The 24,981-nt window shown below is 32.2% G+C and overlaps 1 protein-coding gene across 3 annotated transcripts in view; it reads left to right on the top strand.

The window, feature by feature from the left end:
- The window catches only part of VPS13A (vacuolar protein sorting 13 homolog A), a 194,261-nt gene that overhangs the window by 118,633 nt on the left and 50,647 nt on the right, over positions 1-24,981 (top strand). For all 3 annotated transcript variants that reach the window (XM_019736649.3, XM_019736650.3, XM_019736651.3), the window contains exons 42-52: positions 188-289; positions 1,541-1,699; positions 1,881-2,136; positions 3,546-3,706; positions 8,056-8,159; positions 12,763-13,045; positions 15,020-15,415; positions 15,670-15,774; positions 15,891-16,037; positions 20,050-20,178; positions 20,582-20,715. In XM_019736649.3, coding sequence (XP_019592208.2) covers positions 188-289; positions 1,541-1,699; positions 1,881-2,136; positions 3,546-3,706; positions 8,056-8,159; positions 12,763-13,045; positions 15,020-15,415; positions 15,670-15,774; positions 15,891-16,037; positions 20,050-20,178; positions 20,582-20,715 — 1,976 coding nt within the window. The remainder of the gene's footprint in view (positions 1-187; positions 290-1,540; positions 1,700-1,880; positions 2,137-3,545; positions 3,707-8,055; positions 8,160-12,762; positions 13,046-15,019; positions 15,416-15,669; positions 15,775-15,890; positions 16,038-20,049; positions 20,179-20,581; positions 20,716-24,981) is intronic.

Below are 24,981 nucleotides of genomic sequence, written 5' to 3'. Positions count from 1 at the left end.
CGAAGTTAACCAAGTGAGGAAAGTGCTGAGGGAGTATGTGTAGGAAACGAATGAATGGCATATAGTACAGTTTTCACATAGAAGAAGTAGCACAGCCAAAAGTAATGGTAGTGGGAAACTGCATGGAAGATCATTATAGCAAATACCAGAATGCCTTATTAAAAAAAATTAAAAATTTTCTCTATAGGTTCATTATTATAATGAAATGTTTGGTGTATGGGAGCCTTTGCTTGAACCCTTAGAAATTGATCAAACTGAGGATTTTAGACCATGGAATCTTGGAATCAAGGTATAAAGTCTGAAAATTTTTTCAAAACTTGAAGATATCTATAACACATGAAATACATTGATTTTAATCACAACAAAGTTCAAGTTTTCTCATTATGAGTTTTGCTGCATGCTTTCCTGTTTGACCTCTAATTGTAATTTTAAATCCAAGGCCAATGCTTCCTATCTTTTTCTAAGACAAATAATTATGTAAGATTATATACTAGACACTGTTCTAAATTATGTACTCTTGCTTTAAAACAACAGTCTGAAGAAGATACAGTCTTCCACTATTTTAACATGTGAGAGCACGGAGAATAGGGAGGTTAAGGAACTTCACTAAAGTAGTAATACCTTTAAAGTGGCAGGGGTGGGTAGCGTGCAATTCTGGCTGCAGAGTCACCACTTAATATTAAAATGCCACTACCATCTTGTAAGTTGTTTATCCTGAGTTTCCTTTGTCTGCTGAAGGGTGTGTATATAGAAGAAAATATTATTATTATTTGCTTGTAATATATTGTAATCATAAGAAGAAGAACCCTTAGATGGATGAAATTATGCTTCTGAAGCAGGAGACTGCAGAATTACTAGCATATCTCCAACCTAAAGAGGATTCAGTCAGCATGCAGACAGATGTTCAGTGGGTTAAAGCCAATTAAAGTAACAACAAAGGTGACTAGCTTGGCATGCCCAGCTTTGCGTATTCACTACATTTTATTTTCCACATATTTCAGATAAAGGATTAGATAAAGGAATTTATTTGATGGTTTTTCGGTCAGAATATACGTGGGCAGTGGATCTGTAAATCCTAAAAAGAGATAGATGGTGTTGATTCTCATGAGTCCTAGGTTCCAGTGGCACTGTTCTGCAACCATTGTTGGACTTGTTGAGCCTTTGGTTTTCTGGGTTTTATTTGTAGCATGACCAGTAGACTATGACTTTTCTTGCTCTGAATTTCCATGTGCTGTGAGTATGTGCTTTTCATTTTCATTCTGATGTAATTTAGGTTTCTTTTTTTCCTTCTAAAATGTGCCTTTCATTTTGTTATCACCGAGGATGAGAATAACTTTTCTTCTAATACTGTCCCTGTTCTGTGTGACCTTAGTTGGCTGGTGTCCAAGCAATTCCATTAAGGCAGTGGAATTGATAAATATTTTTGCTCTCTCTAATGTTGGGATTTGTCTAAAGTTTGTTTTTCCTTTGCAAAATGAGTTATGTGGTGCTCTTCGGAACACATTTTCCTTACATTTCTATAATTTGTATGTCATTTTAGATGAAAAAGAAAACAAAAGAGGCCATTGTTGAGTCAGATACTGAAGAAGAGCATTTCAAAGTGCCAGAATATAAAACTGTTATCAGTTTCTATTCAAAAGACCAACTAAACATTACATTATCCAAATGTGGTCTTGTAATGTTAAATAATTTAGTCAAGGTAAGAAAAGACATTTGAAACTTTAAATGCTGCTGTACTAGTCTGAGTTAATCCTTTTCTTTTATTGAATAAAGTTTTTTTAATTAATTTAGTTATTTGTCGTATGCCTGTTAATGTTCTGCCTGTCATTTCGTTTTCCACATTTCATTGTATTTTATTTATGATAACTCTTCCTTATTAGGCATTTACAGAAGCTGCCACTGGGTCTTCAGCTGTCTTCATACGGGATCTAGCACCATTTATGATTTTAAATTCTCTTGGACTTACTATCTCTGTTTCACCAAGTGATGCTTTCAGTGTACTCAACGTTCCAATGGCTAAGACATACATATTGAAAAATGAGGAGAGTTTAAATATGGATTATGTCGGAACTAAAGACAATGATCATTTCAGTGCAATGACCAGCCTAAGCAGCAAACTTTTCTTCATTCTCCTTAGTAAGTGATAAATTACCTCACTAGCCTTTAATTTTTTTTCAATTATATTTTACATCCCACTTTATTCATTTGTGGTATCTTAAATGTGTTGTGTTCTTTTTTTTATCTCATTCCTAATAGGTTGGGAATTTTGTTTCTTGTTTTGCACGGCTTTGGTTGCTCTTGTTACTATATTTTTGTATACCAATTTTAACTTTCTTTATTCACTGCTTTATTTAGAGCATGACAATTTACTGCTTTATGTTTTTGGGAAGAAAAATACTAGATCTCAGGTTTTACAAACTATTATCTATTGGTTGTTGTTTTAACTACCTTTGGTATAACTCAGTAGTATTCCACCAAGGCAGCTGACTGAATTCACAATAAGGTTTGAATTTATGGAAATGGCAGCTTGTAATGTTTTTTGGGTTTGTAAATGGTTTTCATGTTCTGCCTATTAAGGTGGATTTATTTTTTGTCTTTTCTGCTTCCCAGAAATTTTTCATTTTCATGAGAGGTGAAAGTAAATAAATTCTTAAATTATCATAGTATCTACTCATTGTGAAGTTAAATAGTCCCGATGCCTTACCCACACCACTTTCTGATACTTTGACATTTAAATAGTTATGGAGGAGGACATTTGAAAGGTTAATTAGATAGACATGGGGTGAAAATACCAAAACTGAAAGCTGGTGTTTTCTCCTAGTCAGTCAGGAAGAGATACACAACAATGGCTAGATTTCAGGTGTTGTCCCAGCATTGTTAGTGAATTGTTCTCATCAGTTTTAAGTCTTATTGGTGTTTGAACTAATATTTTTATACAATGGGATAGAAGGATTTATGTAAATAAGTAACTCATCCCCCAATACAGTATATATATGTATATTAGATAAATGTATATGAAATTTTGCTTATCAAATCCTAGATATTGCAAAGTGTCAATGTTAGAAAAGTTAAAAACAAAAAAACTGCAGCTACACTGATAATTGCTAATGAATGCCTGTAGGTATTAGGCTTTGGTTATTATAACAGCAAATCAGAGATCAGTGTTTTTGCATGTTATAATAATTCCTCTCATTAGTTATTTTTAAAATGTTTATGAAACCGTTTTGTTCATAAGTAGTGTTGTCTTAGGTCAAAGTACTGAATGATACTTTTTTTTCCAATAAAAATTTTGTTTGGTAAAAAGGTTTGAAGGTTTTAGATGAATGCTGTGGAAATACATTGTAGTTTCTCAAAATATCTCTTTGTATACATTATATCAATACAAAGAAATACACTTTGTATAATCCCTTTGTATAGTCTTAAATCCAAAGACTTGAGTTACTATTATTCATAATTTTAAGAAATCATGTTTCTGATATTTGACATCTATTTAAAATTAATATATGATATTTTATAAAAATTTCAAACATGTATGTTCAATTTAGCACCTGCTAATCACTCTACTGCTGATAAAATTCCTTTAACAAAAGTGGGACGACGACTGTACACTGTAAGACACAGAGAGTCTGGAGTTGAAAGATCTATTGTTTGTCAAATTGATACAGTGGAAGGAAGTAAGAAGGTAACAGTTCGCTCCCCAGTGCAGGTAGGAAATGTTCCCTTTTACTGTGGGGTCATATGCATATTTATGGGCTAATAAAAAAAAAGCAAAACTAAACTAAAGCAAATTACTACCAAAGGAATACAAACTATAATAGAAATACAGCTAATATCAAAAAGAAGATTCATTACCAGTAATTGTATGCTCTAATATGAGCAGTGATAGGATTTTGTTAAATATACTTGTAATTTTTTACAGGATTATTTTTGTAAAATCATTTTGGAGTATTATTTTGTAAAAAATAAATAACCAGCTCATCAATATTTTGTTTTAGGTTTTTGTAGTGTGTGTGTGTGTGTGTGCGTGTGTATATATATACACATATATATATATCCTTTGGTTTTAATTACAGAATATAGTGAGAGAAAATTTTTATAGCGTTATTGAGGTAAAATTGATATTCAGTAAAGTGTATATATTTAAAATGGATGAGTTTTGACATAAAAATACACCTATGAAATCTTCATCATAGTCAAGGTAATGAACATATTTATCTCTCCCAAAAGTTTCCTCTCTCCTTAACTTCCCCATTTCCAGGCATCCACTGATATGTTTTCATTGTACATTAGTTACACGTGTAGAATTTTATATAAATGAAAGAGAGTACAAAATGGAGTCTTCTTTCACTCAGCATGGTTTTGTATGTAGTCAACTTGTGTGTATTAGTGTTATTACATGTAGTTATGTCTTGTTATTGAGTATTAATGTATTATATGGATATACCACATAACCATTTTGAATGAATCTTTGTCTATGATGTGAGCTAATGGTTGAGGTTCATTTTTTTTTTCATATGGCTAATCAGTTCCAACCAAGTTTATCCTTTTCCCATTAAATTGCCTTGACACTTTTGTCAAAAATAAATTGACCATATCGGTATGGATTTATTTCAGCTGTATTCTGTTCATTGATCTGTTTATCTTCATGCCAGTGCCACACTGTCTTAATTAGACTTTATCCTGAGTTTTGAAATCTGGTAGTATAAGTTGTTCACATTGTTCTTTTTGGAAGTCTTTTGGGCTATTCTCAGTCCTTCCCATTTCTATTTAAATTTTAGACTCGGGTTTTCAATTTTTGTTCAACAATTTGGATAAAATTAAAAATTTTACATATTAATTTCTGATTTTTCATTGCTAGTGGAAGTACAGTTGCTTTTTATGTTAACTTGTGCAACCTTACTACAGGCACTTTTTAGTTCTAGTAGCTTTTTTATTGGCATAGTTACAATGTCTGTAAAGACATTTTTACTTTTTCCTTTCCAATCTGGATTTGCATTATTTTGTCTTGCCTATTGCACTAGCTAGAACCTCCAGTACAATTTGAATAGGAATCATAAAATCAGATGTTTTTGCCCAGTTCTCAGTCTTTGAAGGAAAGTATTCACTCTTTGACCATTAAGTATGTTTTGAGTTGTTTTTTTTGTAGATGCCCTTTCTCAGGTTGAAAATGCTCCCTTCTCTTCCTAGTTTGCTGAGAGTTTTTAATCAGGAATGGATGTTGGATTTTGTCAAATGATTTTCTGTGTCTATTGAGACAATCATTTAAACAAAATATTGTTAATATGGTGAACTACATTGATTTTTAATCGTTATATAACATTTGATTGATTTTTAACTGTTAAATCAACCTTGCATTACCAGAATAATCTCACTTTGTCATGAAGCATTATTAACTTTTTAATGCATTTTTGGAATGACTTGCTAAAATCATGTTCAGAACTTTTGCACTTACGTTCATGAGGGATATTGGTCTAGAGATTTCTTGTAATGTTCTCCTTATGTGAAAGTTTTTACTACTGTTTCACTTTATTTAATGATGGTTAAGAGCTAGTCAGGTTATCTGTTACTTCTTAAGTGACCTCTTCTAGCAATTTTGTATCTTTCATGAAATTTGTCCATGAATTATTTTCATTTTTATTTCACTTTTATGTTTTAACTTATTTTTACTGGGTGTAGAAATCTAGGTTGAGAGGTTATTTTTTTCTATACTTTTAAGATGTTGTTTCACTGTTGATTGGATTACAGTGTTTCTGACCAGAGTCTGCATTTCTTATCTTCGCTTTTTTATGAAAATGTTGATATTTTCTTTCTATGCTTGTAAGATTTTTTCCCCCTTTATCACTGGTTTTAAGCAATTTGGTTGTGATGAATCTTAATGTGGTTTACTTCATGTTTCTTATACTTGGGTTTATTAAGCTCCTTGAATCTGTGGATTTATAGTTTTCATTAACTTTAGAAAGATTCTTTTGCCATTTTTTTCTTTAAATTTTTTTTTTTTTTTTTCGTCTTCTCCCTGTTTTCTCTTCTCCAGGAACTGCTGTTAGGTGTATATGAGAGTGCTTTTAAACTTGCCCCACAGCTCAGTAATGATCTGTTCATTTTTTCTTGCAGTTTTTTCACCCTTGTATTTCTGTTTTGATAGTTTCTGTTGTCATGTCTTGAAGTTCACTTTTCTTTTTCAATGTCCAATTTTCTCTTAAATTCTATCCAATGTATTTTTATCTCTAGATATTCAATTTGCATTTTTATTTATATTTTCCATGTCTTTTATTACTATCCTCAGTTCCCTGACTTCTGAACATGTTGAATATAGTTATATAAATGTTTTAATGTCCTTGTCTACTAATTCTATCATGTGTATTTATTTCTGATTTGTTTCATTTTATTCATTTTTATTTTATTATGGGTCATTTTTTTATTTTTGGGGGCCTAATAGTTTTTTATTGGATGTCTAAAATTGTGAATTCTACCTTTTGGATGTTTTATATATCTTGTATTCCTTTATGTATTCTTGATCTTTGTTCTCCAATACAGTTATGTTAGTTGGCAAGTGATTCTTTCAGTCCTGATTTTTAAACTTTTCAGATGGGACTCAAGAAGTCCAGAGCTAATTTTGCCCTACTTGTAAGGTACAACAACCAATACCTTCCGTACTAAACAAGATTTTACCACTTTGGCTGATGAGAAAAGGATCTATGTGTCAGTACCAGAGATTGTTCTGCCCGCCCCTTATAGGTGTATCTTTACCGAGCCTTAGATAGTTTACTCGTATGCATGTGCTGCTCAGTGCTGAACTCAAGTCTTGGGAATAGGGGACACTCTTAAATATCAGGAATTCCACCTCTGCAGCTCTCACTTTTCCATGCAGCTCGCGCCTCTCATAAAATGTGCTGACTTGAAGTCACACTGGCTTCGCTAAATTCTCAGATCTCTCTTCAACTCTGGCACACTTGGCTTTTGTTTGCCTTCTCCTTCCCCATACAGTCTAGAAACTCTCCAGGCAGTGAGCTGGAGCAACTTAATGGATTTTTTTTTTTTTTCATTCCTGTGCTGCCTTTCACCCAGTGCCTGAAAATAATTGTTTAATGTGTATTTTTACCCCCGTGTTTTAATTGTTTAGGTTGGGAAGGTATATCTGGTCCCTGTTATTGCATCATGGCTGAAAACAGAAATTCTTTTTCTTTCATTTATGATTTGTAATGAACTGTTTTAAAAGATGACTGTTGGGCAATCCTCATTGTTGATTTTTAAAATTTCCTTAAATACTTAAACATTAATTTTAAATTTCTCCTAGGTATTAGTTGTAGAAATGAAAATGTATTTCTGTTGCTTCAAATAGGTGGAGCAAACAGGATATCTAGAAATAAAATACAGTGTATCTAAGATCATCCAGTTATCAATTCTTAGTTCTTACTCAGCATGTTTTATATTTTGCTATGATATTTTTAAATAGAAAGATTTTAATAAGATACAGAAAGATAAGAAAATGGTTTTACTAACTAGTCTGTTTTTGTCCATCCAATGGTAAATGCATTTGGAGGTTTATCTGATAATATGTAATAATCAAAATTATGTTACCTTTTATCACTGTTGTATGGTACTCATTGGATGAGATACAGTGTACAGAGGGTATCTCATCCAATGAGTAGCATACAATAGCAATGTGTAAAAAGGTAGGCATTTCCCTTCTGATGGCTTGTTTTTCACTTTGTCATATAGACATTTAACATTTTGTGTAATATTTTTTCCTATGCATTTTTTTCTATTCTGTTATAAAGAAGAAGTTATTCCTTATCTCAAGGTCAAGAATATATTATTTTCTTCTAGGATTTTTAAAGTTTTGTTTTTGAGATTCCTGTTCTATAAAACTGGAAACTTTTCTTGTATTTTTTAGGATAAATAATTGCATGTTTGTTTCTTTTCTAATTTATATGTGCAAGATAAATATTGTCTGATAGTTGCTTTGCTGAGATATTTAGACAGAATATCTTTTTAATGTCTTTAGATTCCTAGATTAACGATACTAAATATTATTTGTTTTTGTTTTTTTCCCAGATTAAAAATCATTTTTCAATCCCACTTTTTGTTTATGAAGGAGATACTTTATTGGGAACGGCTTCACCTGGAAATGAATTTAACGTACCACTAGCATCTTACCGGTAATTTTTTTTTTTCTTTATCTTTTTGTTTGCTCTAAGGTCTCTTAGAAAATTCTTAGTTTCTGATTGGTGGGGATATCTGTCTTTAAATTATAAAACTTAAATCTATCCTGTTAATATCTCACCTCATCTAACTTAAGTTTCAGGTCACTTAGAGGTTTATTTAGGTAAACATTATTTTAATGTATTTAATTCATATTTAGTAGTAAATATAATTATTTCATGCTTGCTTATGGCCATCTTAACCATAATCACATATGTTCGTGATTTTTTAAAAAGTAATTGAGCGTGATTGGTTGCTTCTGGATTTATAAGCTCTATTATGAAGTGATTTTTACTTTTGAAAGGTTTTATAATAGTATTTTTTTTAATTCCTTAAGAAAAACATAAAATATTTTATCTTTTATTGTACATTTATCTGTATATTGTTTAGTGATAGACTTCTAATCAGTCTTAAATATTTAAAGTAATTTGATTAAACTTGATGCAAAATCTTGTTTATTAAGAAAGGATTATCAAAATTGTTACAAAATACTAATGATGGGCTAGTCTCATAATTATAGGTTTAATATCATAACAAATAAGTATTATTTTTCAGGATATTTAATTTGGAGTTGAAAATTTGAAACAAGGAGAAAAGTAGAGTAAACTCTGTTAGAGAGTAAAACCTTCCTCAGGATAAGTATCGTAGTTTGGCTAAGGTATCATTCAGAACATGCACTGGGCTTGGACACTTAGACCTATGCTGCAGAAGGATGGAGGCAACACTACAAGCAGTGTTTAAATATCCTCTGCCTATATTCCATTGTGACCCATGCCTAGGAGTTCAAAATTGGATCCCTAGTCTTTAGAAGACTATCTAGCAGTTTTATGCACATACTTTCAGGTATTAATTAGATCTGCTCACCCTAATGAGGTTGTTATTGTTTAGACTTCTAACCCTAGTATTTTATTGCTTAGTTCAAACTTGCTGAGAGAAAGAGTTATATTGAGATAACAACAAAATCATTGTGTACAGTACCCGACCTTGTTCTAGAAAGGACTTGGGATGGGTTATAAGACTACAGATAGCATGTAAGGTGTGTTTAAAAATTTTCTCTGAGGAACTTGAACTTCATTTTGTCTTTGGATAATAAATGTGAGGGGCATTTTGCTTTGTTTTAATAAATTACTGCTATATGCTTCGTAACTCTGTTCATAGAACAGTTAGGCCATTAGAGTATTTTTACATTTTTTTGTTCAAGGATAAATATTTGATACATGGAAGTTAATTTTTATTAGAATTATTAGTGACTAGCCAGCTTGGTTTTCACATTCGATGCTCTTTTAATTCAGTTTTTAGGTGTAGGTATACTTCATATTCTTGGAGGTTCAATTGACTCCCTTCTGCTGTGGAAAAGCCAGCTCTGCTTTCATTTGCACATTCATTTCAGTCTTCCTGATCTATAAATTTGTCTGTTTTAAAGATGTTCTCTTTGATTAGTTGTAACATCTTACCAGTTCCCTCTGTTTAACTGAGTTAAAGAAAATCTTTAACACTTATTCTTTTTATATCTATATAGGAATCATGATTTTACCCACTTTTTAAATTTATCCTTTAACAACACATATATACGACAAGAGGGATTGATTGGATGATCTTAACCAAAGTAAAGCACAAACTGTAGAATTACACAAACAGGGATTCAAATCCTGGTGCTTGGAAGCACTGAGGGTCACTGCACTGTGCACCTCCAGAGGGTCCATTCACACTGCAGCTTTTGTGAATGGTGCCTCCCTGCTTAGTACTTCACACAGGTCTGCACTCATGGCAGCCACCTCTACTTCAGGAGCAATCCGAGTGTGCGTGGGTGTGTTCACTAGCTGAGAGCCTGTCTCACCCTTTGCTTTGGTGATGATGAAATGTTAAGAACCAATAATATGTGTATACTTGTATGTGCTTAGCTATCATAATATAAGCAAAGAGCATGGGGATAGAAAAAAATTTTTTGTAAAGCTATGAGGTCTTAAATTAACAAAGAGCTATTTTTACCTATAGAATTTACTGATTCTTAAATTTACTTCATGTGACAAATGTTTATCACGTGTTTTTGCTGTGTGTAAGTTACTACTGTAGGATACCAGGATGAATTGGCCAGGCTATACCCCGTGGGAGATTGATATATTATGTAAATACAGAACTTAGAAAATGGAAGGTTGTAGAATTACAGAGAGAGTTATCGTGGCAAAAAAAAACTATGGAAAACAAAGACGAGATTAATGATTGACTCCTGGACAAGTTACATGAATTATAGGTGAAATATAGTAATGTGGAAATTAGCGGGGAAGGGCAATCTTAAGTGCAAGGAACTGCATGAACAAAGATGAGGAGGCATGAAAACACAGGGTTTATATTGGTCTGTAAAGAATAGATGGGATTTGATTGGAGTGTATGTAGTGTCCATATTGGAAGGTGAAATTTGAAAGATAATGTAAGTTCACACTGAGGTTGTTACTCCCTCACTTTTTTGCTCCCATTTATATAGCTTTTCACATTTTAATGTCACCTGTTTCTTCCTTTCTCTCAGAACGTTTGGTGTTCAGTTTCAAGACCATTCACTCTATCAGCTCTTCTCATCCAGAACCTCTTGCCATTAATCATCTTTCTTTCCTGTTTTCTCATTCATTTCTTAAACTTTACCTTAATGTTGAATATTTTTCTAATTCAAGTCTTTTCTTTAGAAGAAAGCTTGTTGGGAAAATTGTCACTTCTGCAAAACACTGCAGCCAAAGAAAGAGTTAACCGTACTCTCATGCCCTCAGTCTGTTGTGTATATCTGTTTTTTGGCACATATCAGACTGCAGTAGTTATCTTTTAGCATTCTACTTCCTACCTGATTGGGAACTCTTGAAGAGTCAAGAATGACTTCCTTGCTTGTTCTTTTTCAGTTTGGCCTTTAGTAAATAATGGGTCCAGTAAATATTTTGATGATCGGGGTGAGTGTATCGGTGTTAGTTTAATTTAGAGAAAATTGACCTTTTATTTTTAAGTATTAGAAGAATGAAAATTACAGAGAGAATGTAGAAGTAGAATGGACTAAATCTTATAACTGATTTGGCAGATCACTTTATTTGTGTGTGTGTCAGGAGAGAAGGAAAGCTAATATTTCATAGTCCATAGTGCCAGTAACTGGAATTTCCTTGAAAAGGATACACAAAGAAGTGGGTATGGATAGTTCAGAGTTCAATATAGCAAATTTAAGGCACTATCAGACATCGTTACAGAACTATGTAGTAGATATTTACAATTTTAGGACTAGAGCTTAGGAAAATAATCAGGGATGGAGATATTATTGACAGTTGTTCATCTGAAAGGGATAGAGTCACAATTATTCTTTAGTTTTATAAGCATAAAAATATTTCTTAAGAATTTATATGTGATATAGCTTAGGTTTAAAAAATTATTAAACCTAAAATCTAGTTGAAATGTAAACAAAGAACATGGTATTTAAATATATGGATTAATTGAATGTGATGCCCAGTGATTTTGACACTACCTTCTTGCAGCCACTTCTGCAACTGTGCCCAACGTTTCAATAATGTATCTATTGATAGCTTTCATTTCATTAATCTTGAAAAGCTAGTGATTAATTTTTTCAATAGAAATATTAAGTTCATGAACTCGTTGATGACATGTTCTTCCTATTGGGACCACATATCCGGGAAAGCCAACTTCTTTAAGTTAAATGTACAAGTCACAGATAATAGTATATATTTGCTTTGCATATATGACCTACAGGATTATGTATTTAATATAAAAAACAAATTATCTTGTAAACACACTTTTTTCAATTTATTCAATTTCAGTTGATATAGACTATTATATTATTTTCAGGTGTGCAACTTAATGATTAGATATTTATATACTTTATGAAGTGATCATCCCGATAAGTCTGGTACCCATATAACACCATACATAGTTAAATTGTGAATGTACGTTTAAAACAGTAAGTTTGTAAGAAAAATATTCTCTTAAGAGCCACATAAATTGATTAGTTTCCAGAATGTTAACATGAAAATATCTATCTTACCTATCTCTAAGAAGAGTGTGAAAATATAAAAATGTATTGTGGTATATATACACAATGGAGTACTATTCTGCCATAAGAAAAGATGAAATAGTGCCATTTGCTCATGGATGAATCTTGAGATTATAATGCTGAGCGAAATAAGTCAGACAAAAAGTAGAGAACCATATGATGTCACTGATATGTGGTATATGAACTGAAAACAACAGAAGAACAAGAAAAACCAGTGAAGAAACAAAACTCATAGACACAGACAATAGTTTAGTGGTTACCAGAGGGTAAGGGGTGATGGGGGTGGTAGATGAGGGTAAAGGGGATCAAATATATGGTGATAAAAAGAGAACTGACTCTGGGTGGTGAACACACAATGTGATATATAGATGATGTATTACAGAATCGTATACCTGAAATCTATGTAGTTGTCACCACAATAAACTTTAATTTTTAAAAACTGCATTACAATAGTATGGAGAGAGGTAATTTCATTGTTTTAAGCTGTAACCAAGACTAAGCATATTGTTTAATCTTTTGTGCAGATCACTCCTTTCTCTGAAGCCAGAAGACGAGGACTATCAAATGTGTGAAGGAATTGACTTTGAAGAAATTATAAAAAATGACGGCACTTTTCTAAAAAGGAAATGTAGACCTATAAACCCTTCCAAGAAACCATTTATCATTAATGTTGTCCCAGAAAAAGACAATTTAACATCTCTGTCAGTGTATTCAGAAGACGGTTGGGACTTACCATACGTAATGCATTTGTGGCCACCTATCCTACTCCGAAATCTTCTTCCTTACAAAATTGCTTATTATATAGAGGTATTCTAGATTTTTTTTAATGTTTTTATGTCTTTGGTTTTATAGCTTTAGTTATTTAAAATTATGAACAATAGAAGAAAAGTTCTAATAAAAGTTCTAATAAAAAGTACAGTACTAGTGATAGGTAATACTTCAAATAGAAAAGAAATGTTTCAATCACGTTGTATAAAAAGAGGATTTAAAAAAATATTTTCCACTGATTTACCTTATAAATCTGGTTACTAAGTTGAATATAAATTGCAAATGTGATATGTCATTTTAAAAATAATTTATGAAGGTAATATATATTCCCTTTAGAAATTTTAGAAAATAGAGATAACAAGAATTGTCTCTGAAGGTAGCACTACAGATAAAAATATTTCAGTTTTAGAATATATATTTTTCAAACTTTTCTATGCATGTATATTTCATATATCAGATATTAAAAAGATAGATATCAACTTTTGAAACAAGTATAAGACTTAGTATTAAAATAATATTCAAGTACTAAACTTAAATGGGAAAAAAACCCTGCTACATTATATTATCCTCATGCTAGTTCTCTAAAAGGATTTTATGTCCTATAAAGATGTTTTTTCTTTTAAATATTCTGTTTTAATAAATTATGTCTGCTTCCTTCCTGTTATAACAGGAATCTCTCTATCTTAAGCTTTTAATATTCCATTTGCCATGCTTATCAAATATAAGAAAGAGTTCTTCATTGTAGTCTGTTATTTTTATGGCAGTCTATTAATTATTGTTATTGGGATTTACTATGTTTATACTTCTCTGATAGATTTTTTGGGGTGACTGAATGTAACATATCTCTGATTTAAGAATATCTGTTTTTCCTTACGGTTGGCAGATATAGTGGTTAAGAATTTGCACTTTGCTGTCAGATTTGAGATTTAATCCTAGCTCCAACACCTACCAGCTGTATGTCTTTAGGCAAGTTATATTATCTTTCTAAATCATTTGACCTCATCTGTAAAATGTGAATAGTAATAAAACTTGCATGATTGGAATATGGGGAAAATCATATTAGATAGTGTTATGTAAAGGACTTAGCACAGTGCGTGACAGGCACATGGATGCCATTTATTTACCTCTCTAACACCATCCCACTACTATTTTATTTTGTGGAATATTAACATGTCAGGTATCAATAAATTATTTTTGCTTTAAGTAATTTAAAATCTTAAGATGAAGTGATACCTATGCTATAACAAGAGGAAGGAACCATGTTAGAGATGCTGGAAAACTGGTGAGATACCAGATGTACTATCTATATATGTTCCAGTCTCATAGAACTTTTAATTTGATACTTTTAGGGATCACATTCTGTTTGCTAGATTCCAAAGGGCATGATCAGCAAGACAGATTAGCTGTAGTATTGAGAAGCGGTTAGAGAAAATAAGAACAGTTAGGAGACTCTTAAAGAGAGAGGTCACAGTGACATATCAACCAAGATAGGGAAATGTGGATGGAGAGAAATGAACAGCTTTGAGAGATACATAGGACACAGTACTATAAACAATTATTGGAAATGGGTGATGAGGGATTGTTAAAAATACAGAATGACAGAATGGGAGTTAGTAGGGATTGCTTATTTGGATTACCATCAATTCTCATATATTTTTCTTTTTTTTCAAAACTAACATCACTATAAGATTTTAAAAAATGTTTTACTAATTGTAGTGTTTTGTAACATTTATTAGTTCCAGCAGAGTTTCGCATTGTTAATTTAGTTTTATCCTCACACTTGTCCTTTGAACTTGATCATTTAGACCATTTTACAAATACGATAACTCAAATCTCAAATCATTTTAAAAAGTTTGCATAGATGGCAGAGTTAGAACTTGAATATGCTCGTAAGTCTTCTAACTTGTTTTAACAAGTATATTGCAAAAGCATTCTGTATAGCATGTGGAATTAAATATAACTTTTTGGCATATTCTGAAACATTAAAAAAATTACTATATTTTTTTATTACAGGGGATTGAACATAGAGTTTTTACTCTAAATGAAGGACATTCAGCCCAGATTTATACTGTACAATTGGATAAAGCCAGGCTACATTTAAAATTACTTGACTATCTAAATCATGATTGGAAAAGTGAATATCATCTAAAACCTAATCAACAGGATATTAGTTTCATCAATTTCACCTGCGTTACAGAAATAGAAAAGACTGATTTAGATATTGCTATCCATATGACTTACAATCCTGGCCAAACAGTTGTGGCATTTCATAGTCCTTATTGGATGGTCAATAAAACTGGTCGAATGTTACAATATAAAGCAGATGGAATTCATCGAAAGCATCCTCCTAATTATAAAAAGCCAGTTCTCTTTTCTTTTCAGCCAAAGCACTTTTTTAATAACAATAAGGTATGTAGTTTTTTTAAATTTCATTATTATTTATTACTCTTTTTTAGATTTTAGAATTTTGAAGAATAAAATATGAAACAAAAATAACATTTGTTAAATATTTAAGGTTTAAAAGATTAGGATTTAGTATTGGGAAAGGTTTAATGCATTAACAGTCTAATATTAGTTATGCTATAAAGCAAAAACTATATCAAAATATATCAAATTTCTAAAGGTACCTACATTGTAATATATTTTAAATATTTTTTTCCTAGGTTCAACTTATGGTAACTGACAGTGAATTGTCAGATCAATTTTCAATTGATACTGTTGGTAGTCATGGAGCTGTTAAATGTAAAGGCCTGAAATTGGAATATCAAGTAGGTTCATTCTATGCCCATTAAAAAACTTTTAAACTATGTTTATTAACCACTGAATTTTTATAAGGATGTTATAATAATGTAAGTTTTTGATATGTTAATATATTTTTCCTTAGGTTGGTGTCACTATAGACCTCAGCAGTTTTAACATTACCAGAATTGTAACATTTACCCCTTTTTATATGATTGAAAACAAAAGCAAATATCGTATATCAGTGGCTGAAGAGAAAAATAATAAATGGCTCTCCCTTGATTTGGAGCAGGTGGGTAGATAAATTTCACTAATGTACCTCTTTGAATTTTCATTTTTCTTGATATTAGATAACTGAAATCACTAATGTTTTAACTCTCCACCCCCAACCCACATGTTGTTTCAGTTCCCTCAACATTTACTGATTATTTGTACTAAGCTCTAGATACTTAATTATTAAAAACCGAACCTTGCCATCTAGGAGTACATTGCTTGATAAGGGATGTAGACATTTAACAATTACTAACCAAATGTAGTCAACTATAACAGTAAAAGACTAGATAGGGAATAAATGCAGGAAAGAAAAGGAAATGATTTATTCTGTCCGGGAAACTGTCAGGAATGCCTTAATATGTACATTTAGCCAGTTATTTTACGTAGGCAGTAGTGACTTAAGAGTGAGATGCGTATTCTACTCCATCTTTAGCTGTTAGACTTCTGGATAAGAGCTTTTTGAAGGACTGCCTAAGGTTGATAGAATATTTTACTTTTGAAGAAATTTTATTCTACACATGTTAGATTATAAGAGAAGTGTTTGTTATTTTTATTCATTATTCCTTCTTGCTTTTAAGCCATCCTTCTGGGATCATTATTCTTGATGTATTGATACATCCTTTAGAATTTCCTTTAGATCTGGCTTTGGAGGAAAACGCTATAAGTCTGTGTTTATCCATAAAAGTTTTTATTGGTATCTTTTATGATCATTTTTCTTGATAATAAATTCTTTTTTTCTCAGCACGTTATAGATTTTACTTCACTGTTTTCTGGCTCCCATTTTAGTTGAAAATTCTGTTGTGATTCTGTTATTTCTTTAGATGCATGCTTTCTTTTCTTAGCTGCTTTCACAGTCTTCTCTTTTTCCTTGATGTTCTGTAGTCATACTATTTATATTTATGTACATGTGGGTTCCTTTTTTATATCAAGCTTGATATGCCTTACTGCTAGATCTGTGGATTAATATATTCACACTTTCTGTAAAATTTGCAGCAATTATCTCTTTAATATTGTCTCTCCGTTCTTCCATTTTCTCCCTCTGGGCCTTCAGTCAGACATTATAGATCTTTATATTCTATCTTCCATGTTTCCTAATATCTATTTTACATTTTCCATCTTTATAACTCTGCTACATTCTGCATAAATTCTACACATATATCTTTGATAAATTTTTACTATGTCTAAACTGCTATTTAGCTTCAACTGAGTTTGAGTAATTATATTTCTGTTTCCAGAAGTTCCCCCTTTTTCAAGTCTGCCTGTTAATTCATTTTTTTCAGCAAATATTTTTTATGTACTTCTTATATGCCTTGCGATACATCTGTTAACAAAACCACCAAGTCCCTGGCCGCATGTAGTTTATATTTCAGTGGAATGGAAGAGAAACATTAAATTAATAATACCATAATCAATTAGGAGAATATATAGTGTTTAAAGGTGACATGTCTAATGGGGAAAAGGGAATAAGGCAAAGAGATTCTAAGATTTCTAACGAGCAAAGGGTGAGCTATAATTTTACGGAAGGTAGTCAAGGATAGGACTCATTGAGGTTATATTTGAACATGGAGGAAATGTGAGCCGTAGCAATTGTGAAGAGCTCAGCTGAGCTGGAGCTGAGCTGCCAGGTGTTGGAGTAGCTGAGTAAGACAAGCAGCCAAAATGAATGTACAAGTAAAGCCTTTAATCCCTTACTGCGATAGTATAAGCAAGAAGCTAAACTGGAGAAACCACCTACTCCCCCGTTCCATGATTCCTATGGAACAGCATTGATCAGGGGTCAGGTGGATCAGTACAGACATGGGGGTTGTGTCACTGTTGGGAGCCCTGAACAAAAGGCTCTTACAGTGTTACAGACCTGGGGGATGGGCAGAATAAAGGGAAGGGCTAGAGTGGAAAAGTACTGAGCAGTGAGTCAGAGTAGAGAATAAGTGTATTCAAGATTCCCCCCTCTCTCCTTTATAAAGAAGTTTTGCAGAGGTTCCTCAGGAAGGTGCATGAGGTAGGAATGCTGATATGTGTAAAAGCACGGTTGGAGGTGGGAGCCCAGTCCTTGAGACTGCAGTGCGCTGGCTGTGCACCTAATCTGGTAAGGGGAGGACAGCTTTTCCCTGTGAGGCCTGCCAGGTACAATTGCTGGTCTGATATGAAAAATTACATACAGCTTTTTAGACAGGAGCTGGACTCAGCAGAGCAGATATATGGAAATATACTTAGACACAGAAGGATCAGCCAGGCAGGTGCCCTAAAGTGGGAGAACATTTGGCAAGTGTGAGGGCTAGCAAAAGAGGCCACTATTGGTGAAAGAGGGAAAAGTAGTGGAGAACAAGGTGTAACTGTGATGAAGGATAATCACGCGAAACATTCTGAGCCATTGCAAGGATTTTAGCTTTTGCTCTGAATGAAATGGAAAGCTGGAGGAGGGTTTTGAATAGTGGTTAAACACAGTAGGCTCTCAATAAATATTTATTGAATGAATATATGACTTAGTTTTGCAAATGTTCCTTCCGTGTGTGCTCATTAAATTTATCTTGGTTTGTTAGATGTAGAGCTCTCTATGTATCTAAATACAAAGATTACAACTCCAGCTTTGTTTTGCTTTTATGTATTTTCTAGGTATACTTTTTCCATACTTTTATTTACAACAGTTCTTTATCTTGGTTTATTTGTCAATTGCAGATAACATTGTTGGATCTTATTTGTTAAAAAACCTAATCCAGAGCTATCTTTCAACAGTTAGTTTATGTTTATATTAATTATAATTACAATTGCATAACAACTTACTTTATTATTTTACTTTCTGTTTCCTTTATTTTCAATTTCAGCTTTTCTTGAGATAACTTTAGCTAGTTTAAATTTTTACGTTTTAATTTTTGCTTATAGTGGCCAACTTTAAGATGCCTACTCAGATTATTACCTATATAGATTTGTTAAAATTATCTATGTCTCTATTTTCCACTACAAAAGATAAGTACGTTCGTACTTTCTCTAGTATCAAGAAATGGAGCACATATACTTTAAAAAGATACAGCATATATCACTAAACATAAAAATATACATTTTTAAAGCAAGGCTACTAGCAAACAGCAGGCTTGCGGATATTCAGAGAACACATCATTTTTAGTCTTCTCAGTTACTCATGAGAAATATAGTTGGATTAGTGTTCTTTTGACTCTTCCAGGTACGTTCCTGCAAGATTGCAAGAAGCCCTGAGTGGGAACCTTCTAAGCCTCTCACAGCCTTAACCATGTCCCATGTCTAGTCCCATTAATTACCTTTTATGGTTGAATAAAACTGACTTGAACAAGTAAGGTACTTGACTCTAGGGTCAAATGGTGATGGGTATCACACATGAACAGTCTCGCTGAAATACGCAAAGTCGCCAGTCAGTCTGATGGGCCCTCGCACACTAAGACACGGTTTACATAATAGCTTCCAGACAAGTTTGCTTCTCCATTCCTGTTCTTTTAGCGCTTTACTTTTTTTTCTAGCTCCTGTTGTCCAGTTTTTTTTCTAGGTACATTGATTGTCTCCTATTCTTTTAGTTTGGTTCCCAGATCACTGATGTCCAGGTTGTTTCTTAAGATTTTGAGCCTATTTCTTACTCTGAATTTTGGATAACTCTTTTACTTTTACCCTTATTTGACTTCCATGACTCTGCATTTAATACATATCCTGACTTGCCATTTGTATGTACTTTGCTGCTTAATTACCAGATGATGCCCACAACCTGATTATGATTTTCAGTAACTGAATGTACTCTTGTTTTAAACTGATCACTTGCTTCCCAGCTCTGGGCTCAGCTTACTTGCTAATTTTTTAACCCTACTCTATATCTGGACCACATTAAAATCTCTCTAATTTGACAGTTTATATTTGTTTAGATAAGCAACCCAATAATAACCAGAGCAATGTTGAAAGAGACTTATTTTAAGATTATTTTCAATCTACTCTGGTGGGTTTATTAAAATGATGAAGGTCTTTTTCATACAATCTGTTGTTTATTTAATAAATATATGTAATATATGTTTTAGTGTATTCCATTTTGGCCTGAGGATGCTTCGAATAAACTTCTTATTCAAGTTGAAGGAAGTAGAGGCCCTCCCCAAAAGATACATTTTAACAATCAAGAAAATTGTATGTTATTGCGTCTGGATAATGAGGTAAGTAATTTTTTGTGTGTTTAGAGAAGCTAGTATTACTTAACTAGAATTTTATTTTATTGTATCAAATAATTATCTCTTATAAGATTTTTTTTTCTTCCAACAAAAATGAACAAATATTTCTTTGTGTAAAGGGAAATACTAAAAGGAAACAGAGACATAAAACAATTTGTTATATAAAAAGTTAGTTGGAGTGCCTACTCTATACCACATCTGGAATTTGACCCACCTGTATAATATAGAGAACGTGGTTTCCCAGACATGCAGTATAAAATCCTGACTTGTGTTCTAAATCATCAAAAAATATTATGTTATGAATAATTTTATTATTAAATGTCCCTAGTTAATATTCTTTGGAAAATGATCACATTAGAGAATACATTTTTCTTTTCTTTTTTTCTAGCTTGGAGGTATTATAGCAGTAGTTAATTTGGCTGAGCATTCTACAGTTATTACATTTTCAGATTATCATGATGGAGCAGCTACATTCCTGTTAATAAATCACACTAAGAATGACATTGTTGAATACAAGCAAAGGTGAGAAGACTATAACAAATACAGTATCCTTTGATTTGAGCAAAGTCTGGATGATGAGACATTGACTTTATGGTGATTTCTTAAGGATATAAATACGAATGATGGCATTGTAGCTATAAAAAACAGTGTTCTCATTTTTAAAAATGTATACTGAAGTATGTAGGGATAAAACTGATTTGATATCTGTACTCTTTTAATTGCAATATAATTTACATATAATGTATTAGTTTCAGATGTACAACACAATTATTTGATATTTGTAAATATTGCAAAATGATTGCTACTGTGAGTCTAGTTAATATACATCACCATACATAATACTTTTTTTTGTGATGAGAACTTTTAAGATTTACTCTCTTAGCAAAAATTACAACATAGTATTAACTATAATCACCATGCTGTACATTACATCCCCATGACTTATTTATTTTATAACTTCAAACTTGTACCTTTTGACCACCTTCATCCATTTTGTCTACTCCCCACCCCCTGCCTCTGATAACATCAGTCTGTTATCTGTATTATGTGTGTAGGGTTTTGTTTGTTTTCTTTTTGGGTTTTTAGATTTCACATATAAGTGACATAATATGGTAGTTGTCTTTCTCTGTGTCACTTTTTTCACTTAGCATAATGCCCCTAAGATTCATCCATGTTGTCACAAATTACAACTTTTCCTTCTTTTTTATGGTCTAATAATATTCCATTGTGTACATATACTACATTTTGTATATCCATTCTTCCACTAAGATTGTTTCTGTATGGTGGCTATTGTAGATAATGCGGCAATGAGCATGGGGTTGCATATATCTTTTTGAGTTAGTGTTTTTCTTTGTGATAAATATCCAGAAGTGGAATTACGTTTTGGAGGAACCTCCATACTATTTTCCATAGTGGCTGCATCAGTTGATACTCGTACCAGCAGTTCATAAGACTACTCTTTTCTCTACATCCTCGCCAACACTGTTTCTTTTCTTGTTTTTTTGATAATAGCCATTCTAACAGGTATGAGGTGATACGTCATTATGGTTTTTATTTGCATTTCTCTTATGCTTAGTGATGATGAGCATCTTCTCATATGTCTGTTGGCTATTTGTATGTCTTCTTTTAACTTACTTTTAAGTGCTTCAAAAAAAGAAAAATGGAAGAACTAAAGCAAATATGGCAAAAGCTTGATCATTGTGGACTCTTGTGAGGAAGATATCAGTTTTTCATAAGAATTTTGTCTATTTTTGAAATTTTCATATTTTTAAGGAACATGATATAAATACTGAAGTTTCTTTTTTTTTTTTCAAACAGTAGATGCCTTCTTCCTGCTGAGGTGTGTGGGAAAGGACTGCTATATTTTTAAACTTTTCTAAAGGCTGTATTTAAATCTTGATATTTCAGGACCACTATTAACATCATCTGTTTCATTTTGCTGTGATAGCCTATCTTAGTACTACAGTTTATGTAACTTTCTGTTTGTGTACTTATTGGTCTAGGCTGTCTTGAGTTTATTTTGTTTGCTTTTTGTAGTTTGTTTTCATCTGTCACTTGTCAGTGGGCCCATATTTATCACTGCACTGAAGCTTTTCTTCTGTTAAATGTACATTTCTGATCATTGATTACAATTAAATAGACATTGAGTAAGGACCCTGAGACTGGGCTTAGCAAATTCCTAGAACTCCTCTTTGCCTATCAATTCTCTCATCTGTGGAAGATGTTAAGAAAGAAGAAAGCTTATTTTTTTATGATTTATCCATATTGTAAAAAGAATAGTTTGATTAAAACTGACAAAAACAAATAGAAATGATTTCTCATTTGCCTTTCACTCCATGTATCTCAAGTAATCGTTTCCAACCAGGTTTCACAAAATTAAGACCTACATAAAATGACTTGAGTGGCTATTTTCTCAGTTCTCTCAAAGGTGATACGTAGCTGGTAACATTGCTGATACCTAGGAGCTAAGTTTATTCTTTATATACCATGGACGATGTAGAGCATCATAGCTTCATTCTCTGTCATCTGTTTGAGCATCACTAAGGCTCAACTAGAGACTTTTCAGTCTTTGGTCTTGAGCTTGCAGGTTTCTTTTTACTGCAATTCAGAGGTAAAGTGTTTAGAAATCTTATCTACCGCATTGTTATAACTGTAAAAGTAAGGGATAAGGGAGTAACTAGAATGTGATGCTGTATTGAAATTCTGAAATGTAAAACAATGACAGTCTGAATGGAAATTTACAAAATTTGCAGTCTTACAATCTGTAAGAAGGAACACTGTGTTTAGGTTTAGAATTATTTGAAGTAGTAGTTATTAAATAAAAAACCTGAAACTTTGGTTTAAAGAATATTGAATCCAGAGTCCTATGTGCCAGTGATCCCCAAATCTTCACTGTAGACGTCTCTTGAGTGTCATTCAGGCTGCCACCTACTCCTAAATATCACATAGCAACCTAAAGTGATTCCAAGCTGACTTCATGATTTGTGCTGCAAAATCTACTCCCCCATATCTTTCTCTCCATGAATGGCAGTGCCATCTACACCCTATCATTCTAGATTTTTCCCACCTCACCACACTATCCAATTAGTTAAACTCTTTTTTTTTTAAAAGAAATCTTCTCATCCACCAAAATAAATAAAAATAGAAAAAGAAAGAAGCAGGAAAAAAAAAAAGGACAAATCTTCTCCACTTGTCTAATTTCTCCTGTCGTTTCAGGCTTCCAGCATGTCTTATCTATTTGAGTAGATTTTTGATATGTATCTCTAGTCTTTCTTTAGTAAATCCTCCATTTACCACTAGAGGTAGGTTTCCAAAAATACTAATAATCATATGTCTCTCCTGTTTAAAGTTCTTTAGTGGCCTTCAATTTCTTTTCAAATAAAACATTTCTATGCTACCTTTCTAAACATTTTCCGTAAAAGTTCCGTAACTTTTAATACTTAAGACCAACTGAAATATTTGTTCCCTGAATGTTCCAGGGACTTCCATGCATTTTTACCTTTATAGGTGCTTCTATCTTCTAGAAAAGCTCCACTTCCATGTGATCCCTTCCTTACCACCTTAATCTATACACCCAGTTTTTGATAGCGCCTTTGTGTATTAAAGCATTTGTCTCATTGTATTGTCTTTTTTTGTGAGTTTAAGACATGTACACACATACACAGTTAACATTCTGAGGACTATGGTTAGTTTTTATTTTATCTGATCAACATATTTGTATTTGATAGTTTTTTCATGAAAAATAAAAGGAATATAGGGCTTTTCTCTCCTCTGCTTTCCCTTACCTTGGCTTTTTTGTTGTTGCTGATATGGTTGTTAGTTATTTCCTGGTTATAAAAAAAGTAGTTGTCAATTTTTTTAATTCTATAGAAAAACTGAATAGGACACTAATTCCTGGAATCCCAACGTTGTCAAATTGTGATGCAATTCTTTTTGTACTATTTTCTCATTCTGTCTATCTAGCTAGCTATCTTTCTGAATCTCTTGTTTTTAGTAGCTATTGTGAGCATGTAAATTTGCTTGAAAAACAATTTTTAATGAATGCATGATATTCCATCTTTTAGAATCACTATAATTAAATACTCCTCTATTGTTGAGAATTTCATGCCAATTTTATAACCTTAGAATCTGTTTATAGTTTAATAAAGATCTTTCACCCATTTGTAATTCTTATAATTTATGATTCCTTGCTACATTATTTTTGTAATATGGATTATTTTTTCTAATGATGAGTTGGAAAATAGATGTTCTGTTTCTGTCCTAGATAATTACTTTTTTGTTCTTGAAGATTTTGATGCATTTCAAATTTTGAGAGTGAAACAGTATTTGCTAACTTACCCATGAAAAATTTGGAATACTTGCGCATTTTCTTCATCTTCTCTTTCCAAATTCTTGGCTTCTTATGAATAAAACTTGGGATTTTTTTTTTACTCAGATTAATAGAAAATGGTTAGTTTTTCAAAAATATGTTTAGTTGAGTTTTGCATTTGCGTTGATTTATAACATTAACAAGTTGATCTATTTGGCTGGTATAGTTGCTTAATATTTCTATATTACAGTTCTTAAGTTTTTATTTCGAATCTTCTCTGGCTTGGTTGGAAAAAACCTTTACATTAGTTTTTCAGTAAGGATTTGTGAATAATATGTTATGCTTGTTATTGCTTGTTTGAAAATATCTTGCTTTTGCAAATTAATGACAATTTGATATAAAATTTTAAGTCATAACCTTTTTTCCTCAAAATCGTGTAGACATTGTTTTCTAGCATTTATTATTATAGAAAAGTGTAA

This window comes from Rhinolophus sinicus, chromosome 16 (genome assembly GCF_057876585.1).
Source record: "Rhinolophus sinicus isolate RSI-liver-muscle chromosome 16, RSI-T2T, whole genome shotgun sequence".
NCBI classification, from domain to species: Eukaryota; Metazoa; Chordata; class Mammalia; order Chiroptera; family Rhinolophidae; genus Rhinolophus; species Rhinolophus sinicus.
This window is presented reverse-complemented; position numbering and strand designations above follow the sequence as displayed.